The 12,714-nt window shown below is 37.8% G+C and overlaps 2 protein-coding genes across 3 annotated transcripts in view; one reads left to right on the top strand and one right to left on the bottom strand.

Moving 5' to 3' along the window:
* CENPP (centromere protein P) overlaps window positions 1-12,714 on the top strand; it is a 116,941-nt gene that overhangs the window by 13,951 nt on the left and 90,276 nt on the right. The window lies entirely within an intron of this gene.
* OGN (osteoglycin) lies at window positions 535-11,556 on the bottom strand. The gene is made up of 7 exons (XM_052679247.1): window positions 11,169-11,556; window positions 10,301-10,553; window positions 6,356-6,434; window positions 5,036-5,194; window positions 4,258-4,460; window positions 3,641-3,736; window positions 535-3,083 (listed from the first exon to the last, which is right to left on the bottom strand). Exons 2-7 carry the CDS (start codon window positions 10,466-10,468, stop codon window positions 2,913-2,915), a joined length of 876 nt encoding a protein of 291 aa, XP_052535207.1. The 5' UTR covers window positions 10,469-10,553; window positions 11,169-11,556; the 3' UTR covers window positions 535-2,912.

Here is a 12,714-nt window from a genome sequence, read left to right as displayed (position 1 = left end):
AATGGCTAACTGTAAATAAGCAGAAAAGCAAATTTGGCAGCAGGCTTTTCTTGCGTGCAGGAGAAGTTTAAGTAGATGTGAGTAGAGCAGTGCTGTGTTAGAAACATTCTATGCTCTGCATCATATATTCCCTAACGTTGTGCTTTAGCAGTTGTGCATTTTTACTGGAACAAACTGGGATATCACCTGTATGCTTCATACACAGACTCAGGAGCTCTGCATAATGCTGCTACCTTCTGCTGGCAGTCCTCTCTTTCTGTGGGGAAAAAATCCAAGATAGGGCTTTAAATGGCTTTTGGAGAGATGAGTGGAACAACCCACAAATCTTTGGTTATGGGTTCTTGCTTTCTGCTGTGTGATGGTCACCTGGTGTTATCGGGATCGTAGAACTTGCTGCGCTCCAGCAATAAATGTTCGTTTGTAAAATGGATTTACAGCTATAGAGAATTTTCTGGTCTACAGACACCTTTGTCTGCTTTGAAACTGCACCTGAAATAAGTGGGATTGTTGAAGAACAGATGAAGCAAGCTGCTATTGATTAACAAGAAGGAAGTTCAAGTTTATTGAAAATACAGAATAGAAATGGGGGGGGGGGGTGAATAGAATGGTGTACATTCAGCTTAATGCTAATCAAGATCAGAAAAACAGAAGGGGAAAAAACATACTGAAGCTCTTTCACTTAATGTTTTAATGAGTTAACTTGCTGTGAATGAGGAAAGGAAATTAAAACACATGAGTATTTATTGGCTGCATGGGGCTCACAGAATATACCAGTTGTCTGTGTTTTGCTTGCAGAATATTAAAAGCATTAAATTACTGTTGATATTTAGTACTTTTTCAAAAATATATACAACAACTTCCTATGAAATTTGTGATGTGGTAGTGGTTAGATCTTAGTGTGTTTGCATGCATGTGTACATAACAGAAACGAGTATACATTTGTGTGCATGATGTTTTCATAGGGAACCTGAAACACTTGGGGTGTTTATTGATCCCATTAATACTGGAGAGGGCTTTGTGTAGTAGCGATGATTACTTATGAGAATCAGATCTGAGACCACTGTTTATGTAATGTTATCATACTTCTAACTATGTTTTCTATATTTTATTTAGCAAATAGAGATGAAACAACTTGTGGCTTTCATTTCTTTCCTGATATAAATTTGGATTGGATTTGGAACGTATTTTGATATGCTCTGCAGTAGTTTATCTTTCCCTAAGTGCCTGGAGACATAAAAGTTTCAAGATTCACATGGAAAAAATGAACAACAAGCACCGTAGGACTTGGTTTTGTTCTCAGATACATTAAAACAATGGAATTTCTTTCTTGTTATATTAAAACATTTAAATGGAAGAGATGAGGACTGCTTTGTCCTTCTTGACTGGTCCAGGGTGAAAATATTTTGTCTTGATTTTCATAATTGCATCCTCTTTCAAGAAAGATGCACCCACTGTTGGTGCTTGACGGTCACCTGGATCTCAGCACTCTTAGTGGCAGAGCATCAGTATGTTCAGAATTCAGTTCAAATTCTGTAATAATTGTCTAGAGCACAAGCACTAACAAATCGAGGTTTAGCTACATAGACATAATTAATACAAAATATCTTATAAAATCAATACTGATTGTGGTGGTAGTGATACGTTATCATGCATTTGTGCTTAACTATTTCTACAAATCAGAAATCTACACTAGCTTCAAGGTTAGTATGATGTTGGCTTAGTAATGGTAATTAGCACTTTTTTGGCATTTGTCAGTTAAAAGCATTTAAGCTTGTGGCTGGTATTTGAGGAGATAATAATACTTGTTTAACTCGTTTGAGGATAACACTTAGAATAGTGTTATGTTAGAATTTTAATTTTAAAGATATGATGTTATGCTTCTGTGTATTGCGAAAATATGGGGTGCAAGGGTATTTGTTTCTTTGATCCGACTTCTAGTTGAAAATCTGCTCATTTACAGGTAAGAGCATTAATTCAATTTCTTGTTAACTTTACTGTCACATTTCCTGTCAAGAAAAAGCAGTGGAAGGAGGCTCAGTCAATGTCACGTCTTGATAAAAAGGAAAAAACAAGTGCTTGAGTCATACCCTGCTGTGTGCTGATGGTTGTATTAAAATGGGAAAGCTGAAGTGGCAAGAATGACTCCTATGAGCACAGCTGAACGAAGTGTCTATATATTATATATTTAAATCCAAAATATAACGTGTAAAAAACATTTATATGTAACATATACAGTTGAATGTGTTTATATGGATACATTCAATTGTAATATATAATGGTATTTGGATTATTTTGAAAGGAAAATATTAAAAGAAGATTTAATGCATACTAGAAATGTTCCATTTGCTTTGTTGCTTGGTACACTAGGCCTGAAAAAATTCTTCACCTTTTCCATAAGTTTTTAAGGAAACTTCAGTGAAGTTGAACTTGAAGAAATTCTGTCTCTAGACCTAATTATCTTTCACGTGTGATTTTTTTCCATGCAATTTTGGAGTTTTAACCGAAATAGTTTAATTCCAGGCCCAAACAAATTTGACTGGAGTAAAAATTTAGCTTACTCAAGAAATGTTTTGGCTTATCAAAGTAAAATATCGTGATTTTTTTTTCTGGGAACTGGTGAAGAATGTGAAGCAGCAGTTGCAGGATTTTAGCTGCGTGTAATGAGTAACTGCTGAATTGCAAGTTGGAAATATATGTATGTGTACTTATGTACTTTTACACTTTGATTAACAAAGGATTCTGAAGTTTGGGCGGCATTGCAACTCCTAAATAGAATAGCTGCTTTGAAATAATTGTCAGAGGAGACCCTCATTTCAACAGGGAAAATTGCTTTAGCATGGAGAAGATATAAACATGTAAACAGTAATAAGAATGATCTTTTGTTACCATGATTGAGTTTTGGCAAGTAGTAGCTAGTAGTATGTTCCTACAGGCAGTGTTCTCAAGCAGGAAAAAGCATTGACATGCTTTGCCAGGAGGATTGGATTTCCTTCCATCCTTATCTCATCCATACGTGTGCGGATGTACCGTGTGTTATTAGACTTGCAGAAAGTGTCGTCATTGATTGTAGTGATGTTGTTGTGCTGCAAAGCAAAACAAAGGGGGGGGGTATTTGAAATAAATGAATGCGTTCACACACATACAAGTTGAGAATTGTCAAGCTTTAACTTCCTTCTTGCTCACTCAATTTATCGACGCTGGGATTGGTTTGTGTTACGGATTGGTAAGAATCAAGTCTTTCAAACCAATCAATAAACAGTTTGAGGTTGTTACTGATGTTTGGAATTTATTGTTGACCAAAGATTATTACTGTTTTGGTTTATTTATTTATTTCTTGAATTTGGTGTGCCAAAATTTATGAGAAATTCCTGCATGGTAGTTAGGCGATAACTTCTGACAGCAAGGGTAACGTAGTTCTGTGTAACTGGAGGGAATTGTTTGAACGGCTTTTTCCTCCTGTATGTTAATGGAATAGACAGAACGCTGCTCAGTTGTGACCATACAGAGCAGAAGTAAGCTGTTGTGTGGAGGAGCAATAGGCAGTGATAGCACAACTGCAGCGCCAAGTGCTTTGGAAGGAAGAAGAGGGGGACTCGGTCTTTCTGTAATGTAACGTTAAGCAAAAATACTTCAAAAGTACCTGAAGGTGCAGAATGCGCAGGCTTTCTGGTAGGTTAAGGGGAACAGATTCCAGTGCATTATGTCCTAAGTAGAGGTAGGCCAAATTTGTCAGTTTCTAGTGGAACAAAAGAGAGGATCAGTGCTGGTATTACTCTCATATCTGTTATTAGACATCTGCATTTTTTCTGATCACAGATAAAGCTGTAAAGGGATCTGACAGGAAACATTCTTTTGTTGTGAGTGTTGAATTCTGTTTCATCAAGAAACTCATAGAGCAGGCCTTTATGTTCTGCAAACTTCTGTGTCACTGTACTGGTTATAAAACTTGGCTCCACTCTGAAGATGTCATTATTAGCATTTCTGTGATCCACAGACCTCTACTGGAACCATCTGTTTTGAATCTACCATCTCTCTGTGTGTGATAAAAGAAGCAGGTAAAATTGTATCTAAATTTCTTTAGATGAACTTCATGAGAGGGCAGGTGTACAGTGAGCCACTATTCCAGAGTGCCTTCACAACAAAGCCTGAAATGCTGCTTCTTGCACATCTATTTCTTGGATTGCAGAAATACAGAATAAATCAATATATTGGTCGTTATGGTTATTCATTTTATCTAGCTTGCTTGCCTGGACTTACCTTGAAAGCATTGTTTTTGATTCCTCTGCTTTTGATTCTGTTTTGGTTCGCATTAAATGTTGTCAGTTTGGGAGGTAGAACTGGAAGTTTCACAAGTCGGTTTTCAGCAAGAGAAAGTTCTTCCAATAACAAGAGCTTTGAAAAGGCTCCATCTTCTATTTCTTCTATCATATTCCCACTGAAATCAATTCTTCTCAAAGTAGCTTAACACGAAAGAATTGAAAATGTAAATACTGAATATAGAATTATGTGATGTGAAAAATCCATGGTTTTATGCAGGATGCTACAACCACTGTCATTGTAACATCTAGTAGTACTTAAATTAGCAGATCACAAACTAAGAGTTTTGTTTATATGTATAAATTTGATGAAATAAGTGCATTATGTATTTGTGTGAAACTTGCTGTTTGGATCGAGGCAACGTGCCTTTATGTACTGGTAGGATTTGCCGTGTCGGAGGTGAAGTAGGTGGGCAAGATCTCCAGAGCATTTGAAAGAAATAGACATGATTGTTGAAGACTGGCTGGCATACAATTAAATTTCATTTTTAGCTATTTGTTTTTGATGGTTTGGAAGTATTAAGATGGATATGTGGGGCAAAATGGGTTTCCGCATTGCCTTCGGAGCTCCTTTGCTGATAGAAGCATTGAATTTTTAAATAAGTCATGTACATGATGTGAACTAGCAAAATATAAGGAATGTATATTATTTTGGCAGTTCTGGCAGAGTGAGAAAGGACACGAGCAGGTAAACAAATTAAAATCTGAATGTTACTTACTAATGTCAGCAAAATCTGAGACAGCTATCCTCTTGATTTTATTAAATCGTGCATAAAGGTACGCGGTTTCCTTGGGCAGTGGGGGAACAGCTTCAATATCGATTTCCTCGCAGTACACCGAGCCGCTTAAACACACGCAGAGCAGGCAGGTAGGCAGATCTGAAAGGGAAGTATTTTGTGAGTGAGCAATTAAAAGTTAATCAGCTGACATCAGCTTCATTCAAACCAATTCTTTCTGGTACCTTCTAAGATTTTTCTCTCCATTAAAAATTTTATTGTCCTACTAGCAGCATTTAAAACTTCTGAAAATCTTTTTTGTGTTCTGTTTTTGTGCCATGCATATACTCTGTTTTTATCTGAACTTGCCTTGAAATACAGGAGAAACATCTGAAAGGGCCCCCAGTTGATGTTGTAATTGCACTGGAGCATTTTTGGCAGGGTTTACCCACAGGATTTACCATTTTTGGATGTGGTACCTTATTTGTCATCTGTTAGCGTAAGAAATAATTAAAAAGAAATGTTTGTGAATCAATGGTGCCACTGTTTAAAAAGCAGTTGTTTCTGTGCTTATCTGACTAGGAGCCCTGGGCTTCTCCCAGGTCTGTTCTCCTTTTGATGGTGCTGTTGACAGAGGCCATTTGACAGTAATTAATTGCCCTGCATTAAAACTTCAGTGAACATCAGCACTTCAGTGGTCTTGCTGCATCATCTGTGATTTTTGGTAATTTAGATCACAGACCCAGGATGTCTCCTAGGCTGGTAAAGAACATTCTTGATGTTCTTGTACTTCATCTGTTTCTGTTCCCAAATTCATTTGTATCTGAATGTTTTACATTTCAGCAGGGGAAAAAAAAAACAAAAAAACAGCCAGACTGGAAACTACGTAAATACTGGCCTCCTTGGTCATCAGATGTGAACTCTGAGAGCATCAGATTCTTCAAATTAATCTGTTTAAACATGTTATGATATGGTTAAACTGTGGACCTTATTGGGGCCTTTTTGTTTGTCTTGGTTCTCGTATGCCAAGCTTATTGAACCTGGGTGCACCTATACAGCAAATGCAACTGTAATCCTGTAGAGATTCTTCCAGCTGTGTTTTGTATATTCAGAGTTTACCTAGAGATACTTTAGTATTTCTAATTTTTTTCATATTTAATCTGCTCCATTAGAGGCTAAAGTTTAGAAGGCTTTCCCCAAGAGACATGAAAACATCATTTCTATATCCTTTGTCATCCTTAGTACGTTTAGTGTTGGTATTTAAAGCAGGTTCCTTAGGAGACCTCGCACAGAGCAATATCCACTTCTCCACTGCTCACTTACTTGTATCCTTTGTGGGTCTGGCACTCAGTTGGCTGTCATCTCCTTGCAGGCCAGTGTCAAGAGAAACATTTGTTCCATCCTTTGTGAAAGAGCAAAAGTTATTTTAAAAAGCAATAAACAGTATTCCAGGGATCTTAAATAGCGTATCTCTTAACATGAGCTTCCTACCTCATACCATCTTGTGACATTTAATTTTTAAGTTGTTGTTATACGCTGGGTGAGTGATGTGATGTGTTATCCTCTTGTATGTGAGCTCTTCAGTTTGGAAGGCGAGAAGGGAAAATGAACTGCTACTCTTCTTTGGATAAGACCAATAGCCATAAAGAAAAATGAGTGGAAAATACAGACTGTGTGATGATGATGAAAGAACAATGTAAGCTCTGAATGTCTCCAAAACCTACTCTTCAGAAGGCAGGTTTTGTAGAAAATGTGGAATTTTAAGAGAGTTAGATTGAGTTAAAAAATATATCCTTACATTTCCTTGCCTTCAAAGTTATTTGAAATCACCTGTAACGATATTAATTATCATTTAAATTGCTTGAAAACTTGGTTTAGAAATCTGTTCCTTTCAGGTATTGGCTGAAATTCAGCTTTATGATTTCATTAAACTTCCCTGAAGGCTGTATTAAAACCTGAGCTGCTAACAAATGCAGCCTTGGGTGATGTTGGAAATGGTAGATTTTCACTGATTACCATAGATAGAAATTTTAGAGAATTACCTATTATTTTGTGAGTTAGCATATACATACAGTGGATCATACCATTGCATATTTTGGTGTTTGGAGGGACGTGTTCGATTGATTGCAGCAACTGTGTTTGGCTGGCATCATTTATTGTCTTTTTTGATGGGAGAGAAGTTTTAGAACAGGATGAAGGTGCAGTGTGGTCTGCTTGGCTATTGAGAATGTGCAGAGAGAAAAGCATCAACAGATGTGGAGAACACTTTTCTTTAAGCGTGCTTAATGAACAGAATCCTGGCCTGAGTACTGCGATCAATGGAGAGATTCTGTGTGCACCGGTTGCTCACAGGAACCAATTTACTTAATTAACTCCCTCATTGAGGCATCTAGCACGCCTCCTAGAGCAGTGGGAGAACGCTGTCAGTTTCCTTTGGGTGCCGACTTTGGTCTCATTTACTGGTGGTGGGTTTTTTTTGGTTTTTTTTGTTTTTGTTTTGTATTTTGGAATGTAAAAGCATTGAGCTGAAGAAACAGGTATCTTGGCCAGCCTCTGCTGTTGTGACTCTTGGCGTGTGAACTGTCCATCACTTGGCTTGTCCTGTCTCTATCCAGGCTGTAGCTCTTTCTTGTGGGTTGTTTTTGAGATCTTTGGGAGAGGCTGATCTGTTACTGCTGGACTTCTCTACACGAATTAGAATGCTGGTGACAGTTCAGTGTTGTTGCATGGAACTTCTGTGTAGAGAGAGAGACTTCAAGTGTGTGGTGTAGAGAAGCTGTGGTGTAAGCTGGAAAGATAGAAGACTCAAACAAGCAGCAAATCTTACAGGGTTCTGAAAAAAGTTTAGTTTACATAACTCTGTTGATTAGGCATATGAAATCAGGATCCTGATGGGTGTCGAGGCCAGTAAAGACGTATGGATCACAAGGGAGACTTTTAATATGCTTGTATGAAGAGTGTTTGCTGATGTAGCATATCTGTACCAGGTGTAGGTTTCTAAAATGCTTGAGATGTGATCCAAGAATGAAAATGCAAGTTCTTTGCAGAGCACAGTGCACAACTCATTGCTGAAAGGAATATCACAAAAAAAAAACAACAACCCCAAACAATAAAACCTGATTATTTGCTGAATAATGTGAAATGTGCAGGCAATGTATTCCCACTCACCCTCTGTAAATAGAGGTAGCCAAAATATTGGAAGAATTGCTTGGATAGCTAAAAAAAAGTAGTAAGCATGGAATATTGGTGGAGAAGTTTGTTTGGATGATACCTGCAGGACATTTATTACTTGCATTTATAGAGATTAGTACACTGAAGGAATGTTGATGTAATTTCACACTTAAATTCTACCTGTCACTTGCACCTTACTCCACAGACATGAATTCCCCACATAAAATCAGACTATTATGTGACATGTAAACACTCGAAACGTCTTTGGAACTTCTTCTGCAAAGTAATTGATTCTTCCTGCTAACAGGTGTGTGTTAGAAAGTTGAGTGTTGTGAAATGAATTAGTCCGTACATGTGATGGTGTCTGGCTTCAAATAAAGCACTGTAGTTGATCACTACCACAAATACAGGTAGATGGATTTCTAATCTGAGAATTGGGATATAAGTTTTTAGTGTAAACTTTAAAAATTGATTCAATACACAATAAGGAGTTAACTTGATCGTGCAAGATTAAGATTTTCAGATTGGGCAAGTTGGAGGAAATTATTGGCACGCATTTCAGTTACAGCTGAAATGTTCTGGAATCTGGGATTTGTATTTTAATAGAATAGAATGCTTGCCTGCATATCCAGTGACTGAAGTTGGGGACACTGGAATTTGTAGAGATCTATTTGTTGCACATATGGAACTAATTTATTATTTTGCAATGAAAGCACGTCACTGGAGAACTGACCTGGTGGAAATAGTGACCGACTGCATTCCTGGAATTATCACGAGCAGAACTGTTGGCCTTCAGTAGACCTCTAGTTTATGGTGCTGCCAGCACAGGCACTGCTCAGCCTATGGCAAATTGCAGGCATTATTTCCTTGTAGGTATCCTCCTACTGTGAGTAGTGGTGTACTCTTAGTAGAATGACGTTAGTAGAGAAAGCTATTTGGTGCTTTGCTCATTAAAGTTACAGTACATAGCAATTTAAAAAGTCTTACTCATTGACTGGATGGTCACTTCTTTGTTGAGTCATTTTAAATGCTCTTGTTCAGAAGTTGGTGAGGCGTGTTGCTCCATTGCTCTGGCACGTGTCAGATTTAAGAATGCCTAGTTTGTTTCTGATATAAATACTTAGCTGCTGTTTTTAGCCTGGCGTGGAAAGGTGTGATCTAAGTGGAACTGGAAAAGTATTTTAAAAATAGAGAGAGAAATGATTTCTCTTATAGATGTGCTGGGACTTACTGCTTATATCACTTGTCTTCTGCTCTCCCTTCTTATTTCATTATCAGACTAGTTTATTGTAAAGAGGTGGGGTTTTGTACTGTGCCTTTCAGCTGAGGCTGTTGCACTTGATTTAACTCGTTCTTGTATCTCCTGTTTAAGCGTTTAAATCAACAGGCTCCTATATAGAGCAGCAGCAAAACGGTTCCGAGTTGTCCGTTCGGCCGTATGGGGGTGCTGGTGAGTGCCGCAGGGCGTTTTGATTGCTATGTTGCGGAGTCTCAAAGTGTTAACACCGGTAGGTGACGCCCACGGTGCTGGGCATTCTGTATGTAGTACCTCAGAATTGCAAAAAGAAAACAAACTAAAAGCCCCGGGAGAAAAAAAAAGGTAAAACACACAACAGCTTGAGTCAAAAGAAAAGCGGTGGTTTATAACAACAGGTTGCTTATGGTAAGATTACAGTTTCAAGTATTTCTTTGATAGTAAAAAAAAAAATCAACTGAATGAAATTACCCTCCTTAATCTGAATTCAGACTTACTTTGTTAATACAGCACTACCCAAACTGCCCAGCTAATGTGCTGGTATACCTTCTGAAACAGCAGGCACGTAGCTGCAGCAGAGTGAAAAGCAATGCTGTACTCTTAGTTGCAAAAACGTGTCTTTTGGGGGTTACTCAGACCATAACAAGAGGTAGTTTTGTGCTTTTAATTTGAGTGGCTTTCTTATTTCTGGAACTATTCTGTGTTTTGCCATTATTAAAAAGCTTCTCAATAAAACTTGTTACATACATGTAACATCCAATTCATTTCTATCGTGTAACATCCAATTCATTTCTATCATGCTTAGCAGTTAAAATATGAAGGTGATTATATAAATGAAATACCTTTATTATATCCTTGGACAGCATTTCATAATCCTGTTGGATCAGGCTTCCCATGGCAATATCTGTCTCATAGTCATTAAACTTGGAGGAATCTTGCTGTATTGTTGGTGCTGGCTTCACCAGAGGTACAAACGCCACCAGGAAAAAAGCAGCCTGCAAAGTCTTCATTTTCTCACAGAGCAAAGTGCTTGACTTGCACTGAGCTGATGGAGGTCTGCTCGTGTGTTGACTGTGGAGAATACTTTCTTTGTGACTGCAAATGAAAATGCAATCCGTCAAAACAATATTTAAAGCCTAGAGAAGCAGTTGGCAGAGGTTTCTAACGCATAAGGAACGTGGAACAACTTTTAACTCTTGGTATTCTTTAATTAGACTGAAGGATTAATAAAAGGTGCTATTAATGTGAAATGAAACTAGGAAATAATAAACAGCCTTTTCCAACTAGTAAAGAAAATATTGCGTGTGCCTATTTGCCAGAGTGCTATTTCTGCCAATGGCAGGAGGATTTTACAAAGCATTTTATGAAACACTTGGCATATATATATTTTATCAAATAAAAATGATTTTTCCCTGTTGTCAAAATATGTTGCTATAAGCACTTGAGCTTGAAAATCATTCTCTCATTGCCTTTATCTTCACGTTTCAAAGCAAACAGCAGAAGATAATCCTTCCCCCCCCCAGTAATATTTTACAGGTTGCACACAATTGGGGCTGGGATGGAGGCTACAAGCACAGTTGAGAAGCATTTTAAATACATACACAGTATTTCTTAAAATCGATCTTCACACAGCATTTTGTTCTGCTTGCTGTAGGGATGTGCTTTATTTAAGCTTTAGGTGAAGGTACTTTCAGAAAAAAGTCCACCTACCGTTTTAGCAGATTCCAAGTTCTTCTGTGGCTGTGTGCTAAAACCAGAAGTTCTTATGCGTGAGTTAAACCAAAGTAGACTGGTGAAAGAGTAAAGTTATGAATTACATCCAGGTTGCTGCAATGAATAAGTTTTCCAAGATTGACAGTCTTAAAAGTGCTTTCCATGGGGTAAAAAAGGCTTTGCCAGCATTCTGTCCCCAGGGTAAGAGGTAATATCCTGGAGCAGGGGGCTGTACTTAGCTTTAACATTTACAAATGTTATCCAGTCTAGTTCATCCTGCTTGGCAAAGTGGCAGTTTTCTGCTGTCTGGTGATTTACCCTTTCTAATTGCTAAGGCTCTTTCTTTGAATCGAGTATTAATTGTGCAGGCTAGAGGTCTGTAACAAGGCATGTGTTATCCATTTTGTTTAATAGTTTAGCTGAGAAACAAAGCAGCTGCTTGCTGTCTGAGACAGAGGTAGAGCCAAAGCATACATACACTGCATTAGTCACATTTCTGTGAGTGGTTAAATGTTTCACTACAACTTGTTTGTGTTTACAGAAGTTTCACCTATGTAAGAAATAAAAACTTTTCAGTCTGAAGAATTCTGGAAGCCAAGAATAGTTTTTAGAATTTGGTGGGTGGGGCTTAAGTGTGATTTCTTTTTTTTCAGCCAAGTAATTCTCATCTCAATGCTTTCTTGGATGAGTTGTTCCACAATTTATTTAGAAGTTGGGTTTTGTAATAAATGTTTTACGTTCTATTTCAGTTATAAGTTACTTAGCAAATATTGCCCAGGCGTAGAATTTTCATGTGAACTGAAAGCTTCAGTTTTCTAGATTTCCAGTGTGTTTCTTCCTCCCCCATCCTTCTTCTTATTATGTACTTTTGGCAATCACTATAAATGGGAGCCAGATGAACACTTGAAAGTTTACAGTTGAATTTTTTTTATCTTTATAAAGTATGTGGCAATAAAACCTGTTGAGAATATATTCGGATCAATTTTTCTCTCCCATCTTTGTGGGCTTTTTTAATAAGATAGCGCTGACAACTGGGAATAATGTTGGAGATAAGCAGTGATATTTAGATTTCTGTGCAAGTCCTGTCTTGTTTAGAAACCAGATGTTGGTGAATGTGTAAATGCAAGCAGTGTTTGTTACAGATAGGACTTGCAGTTTTCTCTAGGATAATGGTTTAGCTGTAAGTGTATAACTAAAATATAAAGGGAAGAATCTCAGTAATGGTGGAAATTGGATTCCGAATCATACTGGCTGCTGCTGAGATGGAACAAAAAATTGTTTTTAGTGTTTTGTGGCGAAGATATTAACATGTTTTCCGCAGCAGAATTGCAGGAACTTTCAGTTGAGAGGACTCTGACAGAAAAGGTGGACTTCCTACAGAAAGGGCAAAAAGATTTGCAGCTTGTCAACGTCCTCTCACCGTCTGTCGTGACCGTGTGCGCTTTTCAGGAGCAATGATGGCATGTCTGCTTTGTAGCTGATCTCCTTCAGCAAGGAGCACTGGAACAGGCTGCCCAGGGGGGTTGTGGAGTCTCCTTCTCTG

The sequence above is a fragment of the Tympanuchus pallidicinctus genome, unplaced genomic scaffold (genome assembly GCF_026119805.1).
Source record: "Tympanuchus pallidicinctus isolate F22 unplaced genomic scaffold, pur_lepc_1.0 scaffold17, whole genome shotgun sequence".
Classification (NCBI taxonomy): Eukaryota; Metazoa; Chordata; class Aves; order Galliformes; family Phasianidae; genus Tympanuchus; species Tympanuchus pallidicinctus.
Note: the sequence above shows the minus strand (reverse complement) of the source record. Positions and strands in the feature narration are given on the sequence as shown.